This window comes from Xenopus tropicalis, chromosome 6, assembly GCF_000004195.4.
Source record: "Xenopus tropicalis strain Nigerian chromosome 6, UCB_Xtro_10.0, whole genome shotgun sequence".
NCBI lineage: Eukaryota > Metazoa > Chordata > Amphibia > Anura > Pipidae > Xenopus > Xenopus tropicalis.
The window spans coordinates 65544005-65570120 of NC_030682.2; the positions used below are offsets into that span (position 1 = coordinate 65544005).

The 26116-nt window shown below is 37.1% G+C and overlaps 1 protein-coding gene across 1 annotated transcript; it reads right to left on the reverse strand.

The window, feature by feature from the left end:
• On the reverse strand, window positions 1–24839 carry pdia4 (protein disulfide isomerase family A member 4). The gene is made up of 10 exons (XM_002941378.5): window positions 24426–24839; window positions 19872–20019; window positions 17713–17918; window positions 14238–14376; window positions 11082–11287; window positions 9134–9292; window positions 7725–7876; window positions 5226–5382; window positions 3130–3363; window positions 1–1406 (listed from the first exon to the last, which is right to left on the reverse strand). The coding sequence occupies exons 1-10, from the start codon at window positions 24508–24510 to the stop codon at window positions 994–996; spliced, it is 1899 nt and encodes a 632-aa protein (XP_002941424.1). The 5' UTR covers window positions 24511–24839; the 3' UTR covers window positions 1–993.
• Window positions 24840–26116: the final 1277 nt, after the last annotated feature.

The following is a 26116-nucleotide window of genomic DNA, read 5'->3' on the forward strand; positions in this document are numbered from 1 at the left end:
TATATGTAAGACTTTTTTCCTTTATTGATTTTAACAAAATATTCTGCTACTGACAGTGTATGGCCAGTTGAAAGAAATAAAGTCCACAATTTCACAAAAATGTATTTTTTAGGAAACAAGTCAGTTACTTTACAGAAAAATTCAACAGTGTAAAATGTTGGCTCACCCACTTATAAAGTGCTTTTTTACGTATACAGATTGTCAGAATGTTGAACCTAGTAATATAATCTCTAAAGTGAAGTTTACCTTGACAGTAACTGAAGTATGAAGTGCATAACGGTATTCTAAGATTCTGCATTCAGTCTTTTTTATTATTATTCTAAAGTTAAACAAGTGGTTCACCTTCAGGTTAACTTTTGGTATGTTGCAGAATTACATAGTCTTGGCACCTTTTTAATTTGTCTTCATTTTTGTTTTTTATAGTTTTTGAATTATTTAACTTTCTCTTCAGATTCTTTTCATCTTTCAATTAGGGGTCACTGACCCCAGCAGTAAAACAACTATTGCCCTATAAAGTTACAGTTTTATTGTTACTCTTTATTTCTTGTCTTTTTATGTAGGCCCTCCTCTATTCATTGTCCTGTCTCCCTTTCAAACCACTGCCTGGTTGCTAGGTTAAACTGAACCTAGCAACCGGATAGCTTCTGAAATTTCAAACTGGAGAGCTACTGAACAAAAAGCTAAATAATTCAAATATTGCAAATAATAAAAAATGAAGACCAATTGCAAGTTGTCACAGAAAAGCACTCTCTATATTATACTAAAAGTTAATTTAAAGGTGAACAACCCCTTTAAGTAAAATGAATGCACCTATTCAGTTGGAACAAAGAAAAAGAAGGGAGCCTTTAGAAAGGCTATACATATATTTTTTTAACATGAATATTTCAAAAAGAATTGCAATTGCAGACTGACTCAGATTACCAATGGTAAGAAGAACTTCCACTTCAACTTGTAAAAGGACAAAAAAAAAAAAAACAGACGTTTCAATCATCCTCAAAGTTCATCCTTTTTCTTTAGGTTAACTGAATGCTCTTCAATAAACTTGCTTAAACTTTCCAAATCTCTGTTACCTCCTGAAAATTTAATTGGGTTTTGTTTATTATTCCGCGGTGCAAAATATATTGTAGGGAATCCTTCTGCTTTGTACTTGTCACTGGTAATGTCATTGGCAGTGGCATCCATTTTTGCAATAATAAGGCCTTCTGCTGATCTGTATTTTTTACCCAGGTCATTGTAAATAGGCTCCAATGACTTACAGTGTCCACACCAAGGAGCATAGAACTCTATGAGAACATCAGACTTTGGATCCATTACAATCTGGTCAAAAGTTTTCCCAACTACAACTTTAACAGGGCCCTTGTTATTCTTTGGCACAGGTTGTGACTTTATTATAGGTGTCAACTTTCCTGCAGAAACAAATCAAAATGCAGGCTTGAGAACATGAATAAAATACTCTTCGATTATATTAAATAAAAAACATTTGAATCAAAACATATTGGTAAGCAATTCATTCCCATATGCAAGGATTATTATTATTTTGGTATATTGATGTTCAGGGCCAGAGAAAAAAATAATTAAATATATATAATGTTACAAATTTTGAGCCTGCTTAACATGGCACAATATTCCTCAAACACCAAAATAGTCCTATCAAAGCTTATATGTGTTAAGACTCTACACAGACTGAAACATGGCAGGGTTTCTGACTTAAAAGCATGAAGTTATAAATCAGATTACTTCATGCCACCAACATGCAACAACCCTCTCCTGTTAAAGAATATTCATGCTTCAGAGTCTTTAGGGACCTGGTCGGAATCTTAAATAGCGTTTGGCAATTTGTTCATGGAAGAAGACCACTTTCACTCCAGATCTCTGCTAGCATCCCATGCAAACCAGGGGTTCTACAATCAACAGCTGGCATTAGGTGACATCTATAAAGCACGGAGGATCATTTGTATCTTACTTTTTGTATTTCTTGTGCTTGCTTCACTGTATAGTCACAAAGACTTGCTCGATACACAGCCTTAAAACATTAAGAGGCCTAGCCCAATAACCTTCTCAGTTCACTATCTGTTCTTACATAGTTTCTATTTTCACTGGATATTCGTTATTTCAAAAAGTTGCTAAATTGTGTTTCTGACAACACCAACAGGAGTGGGGCCACACGGGACATGTTCAATTGGTTTGTTGAGCACAAAGGTCAGATTCAAAAGCAAACTAATTGAACAGTTATGTCCCATGTGGCCCCTCCTTAAAGTCAATGACTAACTAAGAGGTTAGAGAGCTGAAAGCAGAAAGTAGTGTTCTGAATATTATGTTAGACATCCGTTCACTCCAGCCTTTATAGATTACAATTTGCCTAACTAACTATATTGCAAATATTTTTTATTTTGTGAAGTCTATTTTACAGACTTTCATTTTTGCACTGAACTGTTCCTTTACGACTCTCTCCTCACTCTTTCTAGCCAATTCACCATACAAAAACTATATATGGTTAGCTTGAATCTACAACTGCTAAAAAGTTCCCCAAACTTCTTTGAGAATTTTAACAGATCCAGTAGGTCCCAACCCACATGTTTGTTAAGATTAGAAGCTAAGTACTATCATTAAGAACAAAGAAATCATAATAACGGAGGTCCCTTCTACACTGCAGCAATTATCCACCTTCAAAGCAACCATGATTAACACACATAGAACAGCAGCACCATCCACTGCCATATTGCCCTTCATTCCTCTGCAACTCACTACATCTCTTCCGAGTTTCCAAACATTCCTGGCAAATTTCCTTCTTCTTAGAGCCACTGCTTGGTAACACTTACCTACTTTCACTGCTATTTTACATCTGATACCGCTCTTTCTTGTTTCTTATAGCACTTCCATAACACCTGACTTAGCGTTGACACTGTTGTACTGACCCAATTGTACTAGTAATGTATTGTCCTTCTGTACAGCACTATGTGCCCAAGCAGGGCACTACATGTTAGAATGGTGTAACAGAAATTGGGAGAGGCCGTAATTTAAAGGCTAAATGGCAAAATACTGTTTTTAAACCTCTAGATGCGCATTCAATCAACATTCCAATTGCACACTGTTTTCAGCTTATTAAACTTCAACTAAAAATATACCCACCTTTCTTAAATGCCATTACAAATTCTCTAAGTCCATCAGAATCGAATTCTTCAGGTTCTTTGGCATACTTCTTGCCACTGGCATCAAAAATGGCAACATTAACTTCTTCTCCACTGTCACTTAAACCCAAATCTTTCAGTTCAGTCGCATAATCATCTTCATTGGCAATAGCAAACGTATACTCAGAAAAATCTTTTGCCACCTCCAAGATTTTACTTCGCCAATACTGGGTAGCTGAAAATAGATGGATAGTGGTGTAAAGATAGTTTTAGTCATCAGTTTCTGAAAAACTATTGTCAAAATACATTCTAATAGCACATCCTCATACACAAAACCAAATAGGTTTTATGTGCTTATAGTGGGTGTGTTCCATTTTCCTCCAACCTTTCAATTTTCATCTTTTTTTTGTTTAATTTTTCAAATTCTGGAAAGTTAGTTTCTGTGAACTTACCCTTTACCTTAGTCTTAGGGGCAGATTTACTAAAACTAGAATTTTTCTGGCCTTGAAACTCATATAAACTTCCTTTGAAACTGAAAAACTAAAATACAAAACAATGATGTGCTTAACTTCCTCTTGAAAATTTGTGAAATAGAAAACAATTACGGGATTTACTTCCTCTTGAAAGTGCGTCAAGGACAGGCGGTCACTGACTATTCTATTCCTCTACTATTCTAAGCCTCCATAGGACTCTATGGTTCTCAGAAGCTTAAACCTGCCATATTTTTTGTCAGTCGAAAAAAGTCACAAAGTTTTATAAACATCAAATGTTTGTTTATAAATTGCTATATATAAATCTAAAAAAACAAATTCCCACTTTTCTCAAAAAATGTTCCCCTTAGTGTGCCTGTGGTAGAGAAGTTTGTGAAATATTTTCTGTATTGACTGCTTCCTCTGAAGAAGTTGGTACACGAGACTCATTGGGAATTTACCACTTAATAATCCTGGTGAACTTATCTGAATGCCCTCTCATGTTTTAGTTGTCTATAATACAGGAGACTACTCTAAATCATATAAGGGTACCTGAGTCTGCATTTTGACAAGGTTACTTGGCAATACATATTAGTGTAGTTACAAGCAATACACAAAATTACTTTGAATTACACTTTGAAATTTATATTGCGATGGTGAAGTTCATTTGAAATGTAGCTACAGGTATAGAGTCGGTTTTTCTGAAAAAAAAATCCAGAAAGCTTCAAATTATAGGGTTAGGCCATCTCCCATAGCTTTTTAATCAAATAATTAAACATTTTTGAAATGATTCCCTTTTTCTCTGTTATAAAAAAAAAATAGTTTGAGGCTTCAGTCAAATGTGATGTTGAGAGGACATCTCCCATTAGCAATAAAGTGCTACGTGTGACATTGCCCTAGTGGTACAACTACAGCCTAACAGACTTAAGTTAGCTTGGGTACACACAGGCACCCGCAAAGTGAATGAGATTCTCTGCATGATTTAAACTATCACAGTAATAGGATCCCTAATCCGGAAACCAAGTTTTCACAAAGCTCTGAATACCTGCGAGGCCATCTCCCACACAGCCAGTTTTAAGCAAATATTTTTAAAAATGATTTAATTTTGATCTATAAAAATAAAATTTTGCCTTGCACCTGGCCCTAACTAAGTTGAATAAATTCATATTAGTGGGGAACTAATCCAACTGGTTTTATTTAGCGTTTAAAATATTTTTAGCACACTTAAGGTATGGTGATCCATTTTCTGGAAAGGTGCCTTATTTATAAAAACCCCAGGTCCAAACATAACCCTTTGCACGAAGAACTTGGATATCTGATGACTAATTATGCAATGACTGCCATTAGTTGTTTAACACTGCTAGAGTGCCTCATGTCTTATGCTCTTGACCAAATATCAGGTTCTTCTTTTATTTGTAAATATAAATGAATATTGTATATTGTTAATCATTTTCAGAATCTGCCCCTTTTAATAACTTGCAAACTGCTGTTTGCAGTGACCTATTTTCTATTTGAAACTAACACTGTCTGACTAGTAATAGACGGCTGTGCATGACATGGTGCATGTCAAAATGGGCATGCATACGTACTATATTTGCTTGATTGGCTGGCTTGATGCAAGACCTACCAGTACGATAATCAAAACCGAAATCCACACTGTAGTAGACAACGACAATGGGGCGCTTCGAATATCTTTTGGCTTCATTTGAGTTCTTTCTATGTCCAACCAAAGGTAAGGAATGTTCGCTAATGTGTTGCTTAATATCAGCAGCAGTGGTAGAGTCCTTAAAAAAATGTTATTAGAAATTGAATTATTACAATGTAACACTTACATGCTTATATATCTATAACAAAGAAGTATATTTTTCAGCATCAAGTTATAGCCCACAAACTTGTAACCTTGTAAGTAGAGAAAGAGAACAAACTTATATATGTTAGATATAGCGTGTTTGGAGGTAATAGGGCCCTGCACATAATCTTGAAAGGGGTAAACTGACATCTTAAAGGAGAACGAAAGTCACTTGGGGGTGCCAAAATGTTAGTGTGTGAATCAGCGAGTGAATCAGGAAGGAGGAAGCGCTGCAGCTCCCCCGGGCTGGTGCTGTTCTCTCTGAACATACTTTGGTAGTAATATCCTATCTGAGCATATTTCATATGGTCCATTAGTGTAAGTGGTCACTTGAAAACATGTTTTTTTTTTTAAGTTTTGTATTTATTTAAAGTTCATTGTACATAAAATAAGAATATAAGGAAGAACAGGAGTAGGTGGTAGAGAGGAAAGAAAAAGGGAAAAGGAGTCGGTGGGGGGGGGGGGTTTCATATTTAGATCCCCACTAAACAAACTAGGGGACAGAATGTTGGAGAGTACTAGGGTGTTTTATATGTAGTCTAGGATTTCCCACCAGAACCCGCATACAACTGGGCATTCCAAGAAAACATGAAAAAATGTTCCTGTATCATTCAAACATTTGGGACACTATTCTGATACCCCTTGGTAGATTTTGGCCAGTGTTTGTAGGGTGAAATAAACTCTGTGAATAAACTTGATTTAAATATACCTGTCTCTTGCGAAATAGTTAAGTGGGGGCCAAAAACCATGCACTCTTAATCATAGGCTAATCATCATGGTGTGGCTAAACATTATATAGGTTATACAATAGTGACTTCTAACGTTCCAAAAAAGTCATTCAGCCAATACTATTAAAAACATTGTTCAGCAACACAATTTACATTTAAATGTAAAGGAGTTATTGACATTTTTTTTATTTTACAATTGTCTTATTTGTAATTGATTTAATTTTGTTTGTTTAAAACAACATGGAAATTGGCTTACTGTCGAGGTATATATTGACCAAAAAAAAAAAAAGAAAAATGTAAACTTCCCTACGTACACTCTAAAGAAGTGTACAACCTTCAGCGATTGTATTGTTAGGGGCTGGCCCGGTGGAAGCAAATCTTTAGGAAAGCATGGATTTTGCATAACTAACGAGTGGCCACGATCATGTCATGCCTTACTGCAAGGTTTGTATACAACCTAATCCCACCAGAAAACCTTAGACTGTGTACCCAGTCTCCAAACAATTTTTCCTTCTCTCTTTACTCGCATTATTTATTCTCTTAATCACTTTGTCATAGTTATACTCCTATAATCCTCCAGGGATATAAGATTCTCACCCACAATGCGTAAGTTACTCTTGGACTTGAATAAATGCTTACTCAAATCGAGCCTGGCCCCGAAGTTCCACCTGGGCCTGACTAGAACCATTCAGATTCACTCAGGATATTAACCACACAGCTTTATTAGAGGTATACATTAACACAGAGTATTACAATACAGAGTATTAAATAATTGCTCATACGTCCTGAAAGCTCGTGAGGACGTGAGGGAACATCTAACAACCATTTAACCATTTCTTTTTCCATGGGGTAAGATCCTGTGGCATCCAATCATCATCCTTGGTTTTGCCTAACTATCCCCCCTCTGTCCATCCTTAGTAAAATTGTTCCTAAGCTCAGCACAATAGCCCAAAAAAGGTATATCTGTTATGTCAGCACAGTGTCCAGAATGGTATCTGTGCAGTGGGTGTTTTTAGAGCTATTTGTGACATCTTAACACTAAGAATGTCATTAAGGAAAACAGCTGCATTTTATTTTTCAGTGCCTAGAACTTGACTTTCAACCCTGAGCTGTTTTGTCATCTATTCTAAACCAGTGTCCAGTTTTAAACTTGTTATTTGACTATAACCTTGTAAACAGATTCTCTCTCTAATTCTAATATCTACACTTCCCCATACCTATTATTATTTATTCTTCCATCTATTTATTTTCTTGTTCTATGTTCTCATATAGAAATGAGGAATGACCATGGTAAAGGCATACAAGGAAAATTAATGGGTGAGCAGGAGGGCCCACTGACACCTGGGCCCACCGGGAGTTTTCCTGGTATCCTGGTGGGCCAGTCAGACACTGGTCATGGCTCAGTAGTTTCCAGGAGTAATATATGTTTAATAATAAAAACTTCTTAAAAATTCAGCTAAAGGTCTAAAGCATCAACAGATCAGTAAAGTTAAAACACAGGACTTGCAAATTAGAACCTTTAAAACAAGGCACAAAATGATCCACTTACTTTGAAACTGAGAATGTACTTCTTTGCCTCATATTTTGATTGAAATTTTTCAGGCTGCATGACTACTAGCTGACCAGGTGAAACTTTTAGAAAGTTAAAAATTTCTGAGCTGAATGTGTGGTAAAACTTATAGTCTTCTCTCAAATTGTTTGCTGTAAAAAAAAAACAAAAAACCAAAGAGCTTTACATTGATATACATTTGACATGACATTCTGATGCTTCTCATAGCATCAAGTGGATATTAGATGCCTTTTGAGCAAGGGTGTAAATACAGAGTTAGAGAAAATAACATTTAGAAAAAGTTGATATAGGGATTGGTCCAATTGTCCTCTTGGAACCCAGGGTTAAACTCAAATAGGAAGAAAGTGGCATTTGCGTAGACCCTGATGATTGGGAGGAGGTAGGAGAGAACCTCTATCTACCACTGATAAATACTAGAGACACCAAACCTACTTGACACTGAAGCAACTGAACCTCATGGGTCGCCTAGACCATTCCAGATGCCCTTGCTGCAATCTGCCTAATGCAGACTTCATAGATATGATATGGTACTGCCTGGACGTTCAGATGTTCTGGAGGAAGGTTATGCAATTCGTATCAGACAAGCTCTCCCTGCCACAAGTGCTGAACTTACTAACTACCTGTTTGCTGGGCCACGTAGACTCGTGCCCATAACTGCCTCCATACTACTCATTTGAGCACTTCAGTTTATGCCATAAAAATGGTAGCTCTATACTGGATGGGTCCCTCTTCTCCTTTATTTGTTAAATGGATAAAACCAAATGACTCCCAGCGGAAACGCTACCAGTTAATCTACCTAGCCAGAGGTTGTCCACAAAAGTTTGAAAAGATATGGTATCCCTCGCTTGACTTGCCTGCAACTACAGTCTTGTAATGCTGTTTTTGCACTCTACAATTCTCCTTAATATCCTTCCCCTGATTTCTTTCTTCTATTTCATTCTTCAAAAATTATGTGACAATGTAATGTACATAGTTTTATGGGGACAGCTTACGCTTAAACACATAACAAATGCAGTATGTTTATTGTGCAACAGTAAAAGTGTCAGACATAAAAAAAATGTATGCACTATTTTAATTTGAGGTCTCTACATGCCTTACTGGCATGTACCAAACTGTTCATAAAGTTGCTGGCATATTTAGGATGTTACATCCTAGTAATTAATGACAGATTTTTTTTTTTTTATTATGAAAAATCACTAGCTTTATAGTGATAACTTTTGTATGCTAATAATCACAAAATCACTGACATAAACCCCTAAAATTAGTAAAATCTACTTTTAAATTATTACGTTATTATAATAGATTAAAGGAGAAGGAAAGGCTAAGTCACTTGGGGGTGCCAAAATGTTAGGTTTGATCACTACAGTTTCACTTGAATAGGACTATACCTGCATCTTGGTAAAGATGGTAAGCCCGGTCTTTCTCGTCACTAAAAACACCAAGAATACCAACATCATCTCCATCTCTAAAGAATTCATGCACTTGCTTGACAGCTTGGATCTGCTTCGAAGGTGGACCAGCCTGCTCAGTCATATAGTCAACAATACCTGCAAAATAATGTATTACATTTAATTATACAATAATGCAAAAACTAAAAAAAGATATTGGATATTTTGCAAGTGCTTTGAGAATATATACAAACAGGCTACAAAGAGTCTGATATTTTCAGCCTGTATATGCACTTATAACTAAAACAGCAGGACATGAGGTTACTTGAGTTCAAAATAATCAGACTGTTCAGTCAAAACCTGCTTGGAACTGGCCAATGAAATTGCTAACTTAATTATCCGAATACAATTAAGCCTACCGCATGTCCTTAAACTGGCCAACTTTTAAAACATTTAAGAAATCTATGCATAGGATTAACATTATGTAAAATATTCCAGATTATGTACCATGTCTTTTGCCCATACATAAAAGAAAAGGTGTAGCCTGATAAGCACACTGCACTTAACTGACCAATCATAAGGGAAATGGACCTTTTATAGACCTTTACCCTTCTTTTATATTTTCATCTATTATATGACTGTTTATGTAAAATACAGTGTGGAGAAGAAGCATTGGAATGATGCAGGCTCCCAATACAGCATCCTGCTAGACAATTGTTAAATAAGAAATTGTTAATTGTTAAATGAAAATAGGAAAAACAGACTAACAAAGCTAAAATTATAGCAACAGGAAAATGACTATGAAAACAGGCAGTTAGAAAACAGAAGATTAAGCAACAAAAAAAAAGCAGAAAAAAACACCACTCACAATGTAAGCAATTATCCCCTGAAAACAGGAAGAAAAAGGTAGCCAAATCACGCATGAAAAATACTTTGACAGTAGTAAAGGCTTTAATTTTTTGTATTATTTGATAATAATAACTATTAGAAACTATATATAACCCGTCATGGCTGTTACTTAAACTTCTGTAAAATCTAAATATTTCAGTTTCAGAATTTCTCTCAGATCTTTGACAATTGTTGAATGGCATGCTGTAGAGTGATATTCTAAGACAACTCAAAACTGTAGCCTCACAGAGCATTTATTTTTTAGATGTAGGGGCCAGTGATCCCCATTTGAAAGCTGAAAAAAAAGTCTGAAGTTAAAGGCAAACAATTCAAAAACTATTTAAAAAAAAAAAAAAAAAAGTTGCTTAGAATTAGCATTGTATAACATGCTCAAGTTAACTTAAATATGAACCAACCCTTTAATCAATTGTTGCCCCCTGAAACTGGGGGAAGAGCTATTGGTATATTTTTAGAGATGCATCAAATCCACTATTTTTGGGTTTGGTCGAACCCCGAATCCTTTGCCAAAGATTCAGCCGACTACTGAACCGAATCAGAATCCTAATTTGCACGTGCAAATTAGGCTACTGAAGGGTTAAAATAGAAGTGTGCACGTAAACATTTTTTTAATTCCATGTTCATGTGACCAAAAATCACGTGATTAAGGATTCTGATTTGGTTCTGTTAGGCAATAAGATTCAGCTGGATTCAAATCCTGAAAAAAAAAAAAAAAAAAAAAAAAAAAAAAGCAGAATCTTGCCCGGATCCCAAACCGAATCTTGGATTCAGTGCAACCCTAATATTTTCATTTACTGCACCAAGGCATATTTCAGATTATTGTGCTACTTTAATAGGTTTGCTTGTATTTGGCTGTATTTTTGGATATCACAAAACTGTCATGAAAATGCAATATATAGTTTTCCTAGTTAAACTAAAACGTTAAAATAAAATGTTACCAGCATTAGAAAAAATGCTGAAAAATTGCTTGGCAATTAAATGCATTTATGGAAAATAGGCTGGCAGTGAAAGGGTAAAAATAAAACAAAAATTGCAATATTACCGTATTTTTCTCTTGGTCCATTGTAATCAAAAACCTTTCCTTTGCGGAAAATCTTTAGTGTGGGAAATCCAGTGACTCCATATTTACTCCCCAAGCTACTTTCAACAGTAGCATCGACCTTTGCCAGTGGTATAGGTGGGGAACGCTTACTTAGCTCTTGTGCTGCCTTTTCGTACTCCGGAGCAAGCTTTTTGCAATGTCCACACCTGAGGCACAAAGAGGCGAGAAAGGTGGTAATAAGTCTACATCCCAAATAGTAACAATGTTAGGTACCCCCCAAGTTAATTTAAATTTAAAAAAAAAAAATACATCAGCAGAGAAAAGACTAGCACAAAGAAATTAGCAATCCATCTGTATCAATTAACCCTCCCTTCCCCTAGCAACATCCTATTATTTATTCTCTATCTAAAACTGATGGCCTTTATGTCACATGACACTCTGAAACTTGTGTATTATAATAATGTACCCCCTTTTGTAAAATACTGTACTATGATTATAGGGTCATGGAACTCCAAGGTGATTTATAATATCTCTATATTTTATTTTACAAAAGGGGGTACATTATTTACAAAAAAAGATTACCAAAACAACAAAGATTTGTTGCTCCTGAATGGGCTGTATCATTACAACCCATGGGATGGGTGCTGCCTAAATGGAGTTAAAAACAGAGTTTGTAACTGGGATTATGAGTGCTACCATTATTGAAGTGCACAGTTTGTCATATGTATGCATATTCTGAACAGGAGTTCCAAAGTGTTTCCAAAAGTGGTGGGTGGGAACAAATTAGACCCATCCTCATAAAATATAAAAGGGACGCTGCCAACTGGTTCAATCTACCCCTAACAGCACAGGGAAGAATAAATCTTTTTAAAACGTTCCGACTCACCAAATTTCTGTAACCGTTGCTGAATTCCCATGTGAACACTGTAAACAAAATTCTTTAAACCAATACATAGTGAACTTCGATCCTTCATATGGGCTAAGAAATTCTCCAGGACGGGATGGCACACCCTGACGGCCCTATACTAATTGGGTAGACTAGCTATTACCAATGTATAAACATTGGTAATAGCTAGTCCACCCAATTAGTATTACTATATAGCTAGTCAGTTAAAGGACATGTCAACCCCAAAAATAATTTTTTGCCTAATAAAACAATACTTAATTCTAAGCAACTTTGCAATATACATTCAGTATTTATTTGTATATACAGGTATGGGACCTGTTATCCGGAATGCTCGGGACCTGGGGGTTTCCAGATAAGAGATCTTTCCGTTATTTGGATCTCCATAACATAAGTCTGCTAAAAATAATTTAAATATTGAATAAACCATATAGGCTTGTTTTGCCTTCAATAAGGATTAATTGTATCTTAGTTGGGATCAAGTACAAGGTACTGTTTTATTATTACAGGGAAAAAAGGAAATTATTTTTAATTAGAATTATTTGCTTATAAAGGAGTCTATGGGAGATGGTCTTTCCGTAATTCAGAACTTCCTGGATAACAGGTTTCCGGATAAGGGATCCCATACCTGTATAACTGCTATTAAAAGCAGTGTCTGTCTGTCTGTCCTTTCTATTCTTTTCCCTGGGGGCTCTTGCATATGAAACAATGTAACACAAGGCAGCATATTTTACAGACCTGCCTTGCTGGAGGAGCCAACAAGCAACATTGTTTAAAAAATAAAAAGCAGGAGTTCAGCAAATGCTGCTTTCAATAGCAATTACATTTAAAAATAACTTTTAAAGCACTAATAATTTTTAATAAATTGACATTGGAAAGTTGTTTAGAATTATATTTTCTTTTATTAGCCAAAAAATAATTTTTGGGGTTGACATGTCCTTTAACATACATCCATAAGTGATCCAGATAACCCACTCAAGGCATTACTTGGCAGAAAGACAAAACAAAAAATGGGACACAATCCAACACCTTCCCCATTTGTTCCCTTATGGAGGAACCAGAACCTCAGCACTTCTGGAGACTGGTAGACTTCCATTATTTGCCAATTAATAATGAAATGAATCTGACCTGTTAAAAGATAATACCTTCATTCCATCTGAAAAACTTAAACAGCAGCTTGGGAAACCAGATTTACAGCTATACAGATACAGTTACGACATACCTTCAGGTGTCAGTTTGTATCTCTTAATCTAGAAACAGGCATTCTTGGGAGGCAAGACTTTGGGACCTTAACCCCAGAAAGCCACTTTCACAATTGTATAAAACAATGTTAACAGTATCACCCTCCCCCTTTGACAAAGCAAAAAGTAAATGGAACAATGCACTCCCACAACTAGACGAGGAAAAATGGGAAGAAACAACGGATCACCTATATGATTTCCTCATTGCCACAAGGGATATGTTTATTAAATTTAAGTTTATTTATCAAGTATATATTACACCTCTCAAACTGAAAAGCATGGGTAGGTCGAATAATATTGAATGTCCTAAATGTCACACTACAAACTCAGGATTTACACACATGGTTTGGAATAGTATTCATATTGACAAATACTGGTCTGAAGTCAAGCAACATTTATCAGAACAATTTGCACTGCCTAAAGTTAAATCCCCTGAGGTGTGCCTCTTGGGCATAGTAGATGAGCTGGACCCCTGGAAGCATGCTAAGAATCTGATGAGAACAACTTTGTTTTACTCCAAAAAAAATAATCATTATAAAATGGATGAGCCCCAAACCCCTCTGGTTGTCTGAATGGGTGGCTCACATTAATAAAACAGTACCATTAATAAAACAGACACACCTTGCCAGAATCAAGCCACTAAAATTTTAATCTATTTGGACCCCCAGTTGGGTTCCAATCCAACACTAGACGTACCAGATGAATTGCCTTGCAGGGGGAACCCCTCGACCTATACTCACTTTACTTACCCAGAAGATCTTTGATGTTATAGGTGCAACTGTTACTATATGCATGATACATTTACCCAATTGTCTCTCTTTATTTGCTTACTTACTTTATAATGGATGATACACTACAGTGTATTTTAAGACCACATGGAATGTGTTGAATAATTCTTGTGTGTTGTTATTGTTTGTTTGTAAAATGAAAAAAATAAACTTTCAAAAAAGAAAAAAATTTATTGAAAGTCTTTATTCCAAAACTACAAATTACCTCATAAAAAGTACTTACCAAGGTGCATAAAATTCCACCAGTATAATGTCTGCATCGCTAACTACTTCATCAAAGTTGTCTTTGGTCAGTACAATGGTTGCCTCAGGAGGTGGCTTCCAATCAGGTTGGGCAATTTCTTTTACTTTTGTTACAATTGCTGAAAAATAAAAGGTTACATGCGTCATTTAAAAGCACAAAGGAGGGAAATAAATAAGACAAAAAAAAATATTATAAGCTTTATTTCAGATAACAGGCTTCATTAACCCCCTTCTCAGCAATTTGCCTCTATACATGCAGGCATGCACAAGTCAGCTGTCACAAATACACGGTGTGCCAGTTCGCTGACAACTGCCCTGGACTACTACTGTAGGAGTGCCACACCTCCATGACCACCTTCACTACTGGATCCTTTCTACAGCCAGGTCTGGAGGTGCAGGAGAATTAAAAGACAAATTTAGAAGTAAAATGCCAGCTTTTCACTCTACTGCTCTTGCACACCCGGACCAGGCCATACAGAGGAACCTGGAAGAAGGTTGCAGCGTGGTACCAGCCACCAGGGGTTATAGGTAAGCCATTATAATCACTGGGGAAATAGATTTCAGCTATTTCAACTGATGGCCTAAAAGCAGACCTAAACAAAAGCAGGGCCTGAGGTGTTGATGCATGAAACTATTTATTTGCACTTTGTTTTGCTAGTAGTTGCTACTACTAATACATGAATACCCCTACACCCAACTGAAGAGCATATTCATCTTTATTTCATTCCTTCTCAGCTTTCAATCTCATATTTTATTTCCCCCCTATTTGTCCCTTTACCTGTTTCAAACTACTGTTTTTATACCCTACACTATTTTAAACATGCCACAATTAGGTATTCTGACCCCCTAGGCCAGTGATCCCCAACCAGTGGCTCATGAACATGTTGCTCACCAACCCCTCGGATGTTGCTCTCAGTGCCTCCAAACCAGGTAATTATTTTTGAATTCCTGACTTGGTGGCAAGTTTTGCTTGAATAAAAATAAGATTTACTACCAAATAAAGCCTCCTGTAAGCTGATAGTGTGCATAGAGGCTACCTAATAGCCAGCCGTAGCCCTTATTTGGCACCTCCATGAACTTTTATGATGCTTGTGGTGCTCTGCAAGTCTTTTTACATTTGACTGTGGCTCAGGAGTAAGAATGGTTGGGGACCCTTGCCCTAGGCATACATAGAAACTCCACCCATCCATCAAGCAACTGCATGGTTTTTACCTGCACGATTATACTCACTACAATAAAAAAATATAAATATAGCATTTTTTTTTAGCATAACAATCTTAACCTTCATCCCTTGTATTTTTCTGTTCTCCTTTTTTGTTTATTTCTTTGTCATTCTTGTCCTCCACTTTCCTTTACCCTTTCACCTATCTCCATTCTCTCCTTTTTTCTCCCCTCTTTCTGACATCATTTTTTTTTCACCCCCATTTTTTTTTTATTGTTCTCCTACACATGTGCCATTCTATTGCCTGCCTCCACAGCTCTCAGCACTAACGTTGCAATGAACTGAAGGAAGCACTGTTACCTTTTTTAAACCTGCTGCCTGCAGATACTGCTTTGTGCTAAAAGTATAAGTCCTGGTCAGCCACAGAGGGATTGGACAGGCTGAAGGGAAGTTCAAACCTCACCCTCCAGCCCCTGTGCAACTGCACCAGGATAAAAACTATAAACCTAAAAATCTGCTGAAAGAGGGGAACACTAGGGAGGATCTGGTAAGCTTAATGTCAGTTAATCAAATTTCACACTGACCAACTCAATCATTCCCACTGGCTGTTTCTGTCCTTGACAGTCTTTAAAATCACTGACCTCCCTCTTCCTTCTGCAGCTTCCTTCTCCGACTTGCTTTAGTGCAAGTCCATAAGTTAAAAGCCGAAGGGAAGGTTCAATCAGCAATTGCAATAGTAAGGGACAGGATTTTTTTTATCAGTATCCAATAGCACATTTCCTGATGAACTTCCTCTAGGCAAGGATTTTACCATTTACTGTTTTACAAAAGCTGAGGGCCACCTGCTCACATGGATGAACATGAAATTATCCAATAGTATCAGAAGGTGGACCTTCAGTTATTTCTAAATAATCTCCTGGCAAGGGAGCAGGCCTGGGGGAGATATGTGTTATTGGATAATGAAGAAAACATGTTTCTCCATGTAAACAGGTTACAAGTGATTCTTTTCAAAGATGCTCAGTTGTTTTATGACAGCTTAAGGACTATAAATATTGTAGTTGTTTACAGTACATCAAGAGGTGGCTCTTCAGCGGTGATTAAATAACAATTTGCTCAATCTAAGGTTAAGGGCTCTGGCACACGAGGAGATTTGTCGCCGGCGATTTTTAAAAGAGCGATTTGGCGACAAGACTAACGACAAGACGCCAATGCTAAACCAATGGAAATCGCCAGCGTCAAAACATGAGGCTACTTCAAGTCGCCTGCTGTTTCAAATCGCACACAGACCCTTTTCTGAGCGACTTGAGTAAACATGTGGGAGGGGTAACTGTTGAGTGGTACCATGGGTAGCAGATCGCCTGGAGCTCAACTCGCATGAAATCTCTTTGTGTGTATTGTCGTGGCGACTTGTTGCCAAAGCGCCGGGGGGAAAAAATGCAGGCGACAAATCTCCTCGTGTGCCAGAGCCCTAAAGGGAGTTGTTTTTAGCAGCATGCAAGTCACACCATAGCACATAAAACTTTTTTTTTTTTTCCAAGACTGCTTTGAAGAAGAGATCTAATAGTTGATAATTGGGACACAGTAAACCTTTAAAGTTGCAGAGTTCTGATTGTAGCCCACAGTTATTACCACTTCTGGTAAATAAAGAGACACACCCAGCTCTCATTTCAGCCTAGACACTGAGCAGTGAGAAGAGCTCTGTGCAGGCAGCTATATATAATGCCAGTATAGTGAATAACACAATGTAATCTATTTTTTCTGGTTAGGCTAGATATATAATAAGCACAGGGTTTACTGTATCAGTCCTCTATAGCATTATATCTTTGTAACCTCAATAAGGCTCTCCTTGTTGGCCAGGCATACACTCACCTTGCCCTAGGCTGGTATAAATTTTTGAAATGGGTATCGAAGAGTGCTAAATAACATCCTCTATGTTGCTAGTTGAAGTTAACTTAACTAGGACAGTATCACAGACCAGAGCATAAGGCACATCATTGTAGCCCAATTCATAGAGGCCATTAAAGAGAGAGACAGAGAGAGAGAGACAGAGACAGAGAGAGAGAGACAGAGAGACAGAGAGAGAGAGACAGAGAGAGAGAGACAGAGACAGAGAGACAGAGAGAGAGAGACAGAGACAGAGAGACAGAGACAGAGAGACAGAGAGACAGAGACAGAGAGACAGAGACAGAGACAGAGACAGAGACAGAGACAGAGAGAGAGAGAGAGAGAGAGAGAGAAAAACAGAGAATGCAGATGAATGACTGTTAAATGTAGAGAAGGAATTTTTTTTTACCTTCCTGTGTTCTTGCACCATCATAATCAATGGGTTGGCCTTTCTTTAGAATCTTGATCGTAGGATACCCACTAATGTCATATCTACCAGCGACATCCGTCGCTTCTGTGGCATCAATTTTTGCAACTGGAATTGGAGGGTCATTTTGGTTGAGAGCACTGGCAATTTTTTCATATTCAGGAACAAACTGCTTGCAGTGTCCACACCTAATTAAAAAAATTTAAAAAAAAGTCTGCATTAAAAAAAAAATTAACTACAAGGGGGAATATAAATCATATTTACTTATTTTAGCTTAAAATTGTAGTATTGTTTTTACATCTGCATATAGTATTCTTTTCCAAAATCATTTGAGGAAAGGAAGCAGAAACATCTCCAGAAAAAAACCATACACTTTCTTTAGGACTTCTTAACACTGTCTTTTCCAGACTAAATGGGATCAGTGATTACATAAGATCAATGGAAAGAAGAAAAATTTTTTTAATTGCCTACCATATAGGAGTCTGAGGTAAGAGATATGAGCATTTCATGTTTTACAGTTGCAACATGTATTAGGAAAAATATTCATAACTTTACAAAATCTTATTCCCCCAGGTAATTAGGTAAAGGTATGGGAACTGTGCTGGGGACAAAACAGACAGGATTAATGATATCTTAGTTATCATCAAGAACAATGTACAGGTATGGGATCCCTTATCTGGAAACCCATTATCCAGAAAGCTCCGAATTACGGAAAGCCTGTCTCCCATAGACTCCATTATAAGCAAATAATTCAGATTTTTAAAACTGATTTTCTTTTTCACTGTAGTAATAAAACAGTACCATGTAATTGATCCCAACTAAGATATAAATAATCCTTATTGGGTGCAAGACAATCATATTGGGTTTAATTAATAGTTTATTGATTTTTTAGTAGACTTAAAGAATGGAGATCCAAATTACGGAAAGACCCCTTATCTGGAATACCCTTGGTCCTGAGCATTCTGGATAACGGGTCCTATACCTGTATTGTTTTATTATTATGGATAAAAAGAAAATCATATATATATAATATAATTCAACATTTTTTAATAAGTAATAAAACCAGTAAAAAAAGAAAATTCATATAAATTGTGAAAGTGCTCAGAGGACTGTTGACTTTAAAGGAATACGGTCAGTTTTTTTTTGTTTTGTTTTTTTAAAAAAGCATCATTTAATAGAGATTCTTTAGCAGAATCCTTTATATTTCATTTTGAAATTTCACATGGGACTAGCCATATTCTTCATTTCCCAGAGGGAAGGTAACAAGATAGCAGCTCCCAGAAGATATCAGAATAGCACTCAATAGTAAGAAATCCAAGTCCGGCTTGTTTCTCCTACTTCCATGTAACTGGAGGAGTCGCAATAGGTTACCTGAAAGCAGTGTAGCGCTGGCTCTTTCTGAAAGCTCAGAATCAGACACAATGCTGCCTACACACCAATATTACAACTAAAAAATACATTTGTTGGTTCAAGAATAACATTTTATATGGGAGAGTGAATTATTTGCTATGTAATTTAGAAATAAAAAATATACCATAAAAATAATGACAGAATTCCTTTAAATGAATTCAGTTTTTTAACAATAAATTAGCAAGTATTAAAAAGTACAGTAGCATATTAGATGTTTAAGTTCATGGCAGTTCATGTTGTATTTGCAGTAATATGTTACCTTACATAATAGAATTAACATTACATTGAATAGAATTCAATCCCAAAGATGCTTCACAGTTTGTACAGAAAGATATACACATCTGTCAAATATACCCAACAAATAAATTTTTTAGGCACAGTTTTAATCTCCAATTATTTGTGTCTCTGCCTTTGCAGAGTGATTAGATGAAAGGGAATGTGCACTAACAGTTAAAATGGAAGCATGGTATTGGGAAGGTGCCCCTAACATCATAATCTGTCATGTGTAGCAGGGTCAGATGCTGATGTGAATACACTACATTGTTCAAATAAAAGGGTGACTTAGTTATATGATGCAAGCATCAGATTTAGACATTGCAAGACCCAACATATATTTCTGCTTATAAAGAGTTAATATACTTTTGACTACTTTAACACTTTTGTGAAATCACCTTCTTTGTTCTAGCTGTCAATGTATATAAATGTTATTGGTTAAGTTAAAGAAAATTTACCAGGGTGCATAAAATTCTAGAAGTACTATGTCTTTATCAGTAATAAAGGTGTCGAAATTTTTATCAGTCAGCACCAACACGCCATTTTCATCTTTAACTTCTGTTTCATCCTCGCTGGTATCCTCATCATCACTGTGTTCTTCTGGGCCTGTTTTGACAAAAAAAAAAAAAAAGTGTAAAAAACAGTGTATTTCAACAGATTTCTTTTTGCAGTTATATCAAAAGCAATTAAAGAAAACATATTAAAAGTATAGATTTAAATATTTGATATACTTAATGACATATTAAAGGGTATTAAATGGTATCACAGTAAACACAGACATACACAGGCCAACTAGGTACACTGTCTTATTTATCAGGCCAACAAGCTAAAAGGATATACAGAGTTTGAGTGGCCATACACTGCATGGCTGTGGTTCTGATAAGCAAGTGAAATTTTCTAACCTGCCTTATCCCCATATCCACCAGTATCCATAGTACATAAATATCTATCAGGATCAGTGGGCCGACATACATGTATCAACAACAACCTCATTTTATTTAATACAACTGGAACATGAATGTCCACTTTAAAAGGACAAGGAAAGGTTAATATAAATTAAAAGTAAGTCTAAAGGCATTCTTACTGCATATCTAAATTCCCAGATCCCTGCTTGCTTCTCTGAGATATGGTGCTGGCAGCCTACAGCAGTGTGAAGACTACAGTGACATCACTGAAATCCCCCTCCCTTTCCTGTAGGCTTCCAGCAGCAGCCTTCAGTAGCAATGCACATGTGCATAACTTGATCCTGTCTCCTGTTCTGAGCTACACATGCCCACCAGCCAATCAGAAGCGGATCTGCCGGGGTGGGGGGAGGGAATGAAACATGTGCAGTATGAAGCAAGGAGGGAAAGGAAGGGAGAATACCTTTTTAAAGATGGCTGCCTGTTCAAGAAAAAAGATAGAAAATGTGAAGTAAGTGTGACTGAGTAGATATTTGATTAGGTGAGCCAAAAGTGTGGCGTTTTTATTAAACAATAGGAGGACTATTGGGCAGTATGCTTTTTAAATTTTAACTTGCATTCTCCTTTAAGTGTATGAATTTTGAGAGAAATCACCCAAATAACTTACTTCACATTATATTACAATTTTTTTTTTTAACCTATCAAAGGATAAGCGGTTCCGTAGCTTTAGTCACCCCAGCTCCTATACTTCTGATAGCACTTGCAGGTTGCTCTATTTGCATTGGGAGCCAATAAGAAAAGAGTATACATGCCAGCTAGAGCTTTTGTGCCATGCTTTCTTTTAATGTAGATAAAGCAACGTTCTACCACTTTCATTACAAGAGAATCAGACCAAGATTTCCAGATTTATCAAATCAAATTTTTTTTGATAGGTAAAAAGCAGGTATATTAAAAGTAGGATATTTTAAGGTCTTCTATCTGAATATCTATTTATTTGGATACTGTTTCATTCCCTCTTAGTGTTCAACATATTTTTAAAACAAGATATTGAAACCAACAGCCTTTTGATGTCAAAATATTTACTGTTAGAAAATATTCCCACTGAGACATTTGTCACATAACAGACAAAACAAGAAGTACATGTTATATATCAATTAGAAACCTCACAGCAGATTCCCTTGAGAAACATAATTGTAGATGCAGTACCTAAATGACATTTTCTCTAACTAGCATCTGTATTTGTCTCTGAGGGAGTAACAGATCTTAGTGACAGTGACCTGCTAGTAATCCGAGACCTTTTTTACTTTCGGTATTTAGGTAGCTTGAAGAGAATATGGGAGTTTAAAGACGGTGGGTTGTATACTCCCTTGTTCAACATGAATCTAATAAATAGGGCTTGTGCCAAACATTTTCCCTATGGTAAATTACCCCTTTAAATTATAAACTCATAGCGTTACACATACCCAGTAGCATATTAATCAATAGATGAAAAGGTTTTCCACAGGCTTGCCAAAGGGCAGCTCCAAAGCTTCTTTTCACATGTATTGCATTTTATGGGCATATTTACGAACTCTATTTTCACCTACAGAGCAATACAGCCAAGTGCTTAGCTAAATGGCAGGAAGGCCTATATTTCAAGTAGTCATAAATTCATTCCAAATAATGGATACAGAGGCAGGAGCAAGGTGACACGAGACATGTTTCAATTCTAGGGAACTAATATTTTATGCAGATAAGTACTAAAATAGATGCTAAATTGCACCAGTACAGGTGCCTACTGCAATCAGATTACTGCTTTTACTTTTTAAATGGTAGTAGACTGATCAAACCTAATTGCTGATTGGTTGATATGGGCAACTGTATTGCTATTTAGCACTATGGGGTGTGTTTACTAAGAATGAGATAAATATCACCGGTGATGTTGCCTGTAGCAACCAATTAGATCTTTGCTTTGATTTCTAACTTGTAGGTGACTGTCCAAATCTTATTTCTATGCTATTTGTTGCTATGGGCAACACCACCGGAGATATCTATCTCCAATCTTAGTAAACACGCCCCTATGTTTGCAAATAAAATTCAAGATTATCCATAGACAGGATTACCATAACTGAACAGTATGCTGCTGGTATCAACTAAGCCTTTCCAAAAGATCTAGTTCACAGGCACAAAAAGTTTCTATCATTTTCTTTATATTTTACAATATAAAAATTAATGTCTGTAACATTGTTTTGGAAGTACACCATCGATAATGATTTTTTCTGTTTTTCAATCCCTTTTGTTTTTGACTTTTTCTAATATTAAGATATTTAAATTTTAAATATTCATCTGTGGACCTTCAGCCTAGCAGCTCAGTAGGCCAAATACAAATATCGAAACTAAATTTGCTGACATTCTCAGCAGATGAATTTCAGCAAATAAAGTATCAAAAGTAAGAGTTGACTTGAAAAAAAGCTCAGGAAGAAATTTAAGAAAAATACCAACTAATTTATCAGTTAGAAGTTGGTAACCCTGGCAACCCCCCCCCTTTCATGCTAGCTCAACATTAAATTAAAAGACACTAATGTATAGGACAAAGAACATGGTATCAAACTCTATTAGTACTCTAAAGCTTGCTACTCTTAAAGGAACAGTAACACCAAAAAATGAAATAGCTTTAAAGTAATAAAAATATAATGCACTGTTGCCCTGCACTGGTAAAACTGGTGTGTTTGCTACAGTAACACTACTATAATTTATATAATAAGCTGCTGTGTAGCCATGGGGGCAGCCATTTAAGCTGGAAAAAAGGAGAAAAGGCACAGGTTACACAGCAGATAACAGATAAGTTCTGTAGAATACAATAGTGTTTTATCTGTTATCTGCTATGTGCCTGTGCCTTTTCTCCTTTGAATGGCTGCCTCCATGGCTACATAGCAGCTTATTTATATAAATTATAGTAGACTTTCTGAAGTAAACACACAACTTTTACCAGTGCAGGGCAGCAGCACATTATATTTTAGTTACTTTTATACGCTTTCATTTTTTGGTGTTACTGTTCCTTTAAAGGACAAGGAAAGGCTAAGTCACTTGAAGGTGCCAAAATGTTAGGCACCCCCAAGTGACTTTAATCACTTACCATGTACCCCGGGCTGGTGCACCTGTTAGGAGAAAACAGCACCAGATGCTTCGTTTTGCAACAACTAAACGACAGGCGCATGCGCAGTAGAGAAGCCGACTTCTATGTTCGCGCGAGCGAAGACGGAAGGAGGAAGCACTGCAGGTACCCCGGGCTGGTGCTGTTCTCTCCTTACAGGGGCACCAGCGCAGGGTAGAAGGTAAGCGATTTAAGTCACTTGGGGGTGCCTAACATTTTGGCACCTCCAAGTGACTTTGCCTTTCCTTCTCCTTTAAGTTTGAAAACTTGGGCCACAGTAGCAATTAGGATGCATTCACTTATTTTGGCATAGTGTGCAAAGTGCAATTTCAAGTGCAATTGCCATGCTTTTTCCCACTATGCAGTTTTTGTCCCAAAATCCAGCATTACTGCAGGTGCAGCTCCAAACTACAAGAGCAACTAAGCAAAGGTATACGTGAGAGACTGAAGTAGGAATGGAAAAGGTCTGAATAGAAAAGTAATAAAATATAACAATAAAATTGTAATGTCGCACAGTAACGCAGCACAGCTTCTGGGGTCAATGACATCCATTAAAAAGCTGAAAAGAGTGAGTTATAAAAAAGAAAAAATGAAGGCCAATTGAAAAGTTACTAAGAATTGCTCTTTCTGTAGCATTCTATAGGTTTATTTAAAGGTGAACTGCCCTTTTAAAATGTATCTCAAATTCCATTATTTGCTCAAAATATATTATCAGCATGTAATTAAATGTAACCAGGTTAACTAATTATAAGCTTGTCAATGGGCAAAATAATGTTAGCAGGCAGCAACTAGGGCTGCATCCTCTGAATTACAACACAAGAGCCACCATGGACAGGAATTAAAGCACATTTTTTAGGGTCCCCAAAGAAAGCTAAATTCTTTCTTACTGCCACTAGAAAACTTTACAGATTTTTCTAAAACTTAAGACAGGTGTTACCTGTCACTGATATACCGTTTCAACACTGCCCTCAATTTACCTTTCTCCTCTTGATTGCAGGTAATGATAGCGACATGCGCTAACCCCAAAAGCAGCAACAAAAGATAACCATTCTTCTTTGCCATATCTCACTCAGAAGCACATTCGAATCACCCATTCACTTTACAGAGAGCTCTGCTAATATGCAACGTAACTATATACAGAAACGCCCCTCGAAGAAATCAATATGAACGTGATTGGCTAACTACTCTCCCTCCGCCTCTCTGTCACGCCTCAAGAGTTTAACAATTCATTTGCCGACACATAGTAGCAAATTGTCTCTTAGCTGCAATCGTAAGGCTTATTATTGTTTATAACTATTCGGTTATTTTGCTGAGTTTTCGTGGAAAGAGCGACGTCCACGCTTCATTCCGTACATCCGGTCTTTGCGAGCTTTGTTTTTTTATTTGAATACGCTGTATAAACGCTACGCCGCTTCTTCTGAGTTGCTTTGCTGCTATTGGCTGTCTACCTCAGTCGCCAATCGCACGTTGCCACTTTACCAAGGCGGGTCCCGGACATTGGACCCGTCACTGTTTGATTGGGCTAGGCCAATTTTTGGGAAGGGACTGGTGGTTACGCAATTATAGAGTTAAAGGTTGGAGGGTGCTATACGTCCACGTGTAGTAAGGTGCTGTGATTATCTGAATTTCAATATATAAATATGTTCGCGCTGCCGACAGCGGTGACGCCGGACGTGTGAAGGTGAACGCACGGCTTTCGGAAAGTGTTTAGCATCCTAGCGAAATCAAGAAAATAAAATCTTTCTTCAATCGCAAAACAAATAAAAGCTGGCATGTCTGCGTCGAAATGTAACAAAATATATGAGGAAATTACATCGTGTAGTAAATGTATTGCCCACTACTAGTAACATTTTATTCGAGTTACGTCAACGTTCTGTGCCCTTAAGCTGGCCATACACACCATTCAGGGCTGAATCGGCAGGTAAGGAGGTAGAAACAATAGGATTTCTACCTCCTTCTGCCGATTCAGCGCTGAAGGGAGATTTTGGTCAGGCTCCTTCTATGGCGCCCGATCAAAATTTTCAAACTGGTCCGATCGGCGAGTCGGCCGATATCAGCAGCTTCCTGCGATATCGGTCGACTCGCCGACATACCATAAACGCACCGATATCATACGAAACGAGGTTTCGTACGATATTATCGGTGCGTGTATGGCCACCTTTACACCTAAGCTTCATTTGGTTTACATAGGAAAACTTTTTTTCCCAGGACAACCTATTTGCTATCTGCCTGATTGTTTTTGAAATATGATTCTAACATGATATGACTAAATAAAAAGTGAATAAAATGTATTTTTGAAATACTCAAATTCTATGATTTGAAACGGATAAATAAGACTTTCTCTGTCACAGGAGACAGATGGGGTAAAGCTCCACCCTCCAGGAGGCAGGACACTTAGGAAAAAGAATGAAGTGGGCGTGCCAGTACTGGTGGTGCTTTATCCCCTAGCACTGCCCTTTGCTCTTCAGTTTTTCAAGTGTCCTGCCCCAGGAGGTTGGATCCGGTGGTCTCTAGTGAGAACCATCTCAAGAACTTCTTCGGTCTGCGATTAGCGCAGACACCTGAGGTGAGACTTGGGACAGGGTTCCCCTGCACCCCTTTTCAGTTAACCACCTCCGCGGGAGTACCCACCGGGGTTACATAGAGCCCCTGCTGGGGCTGAAAACCA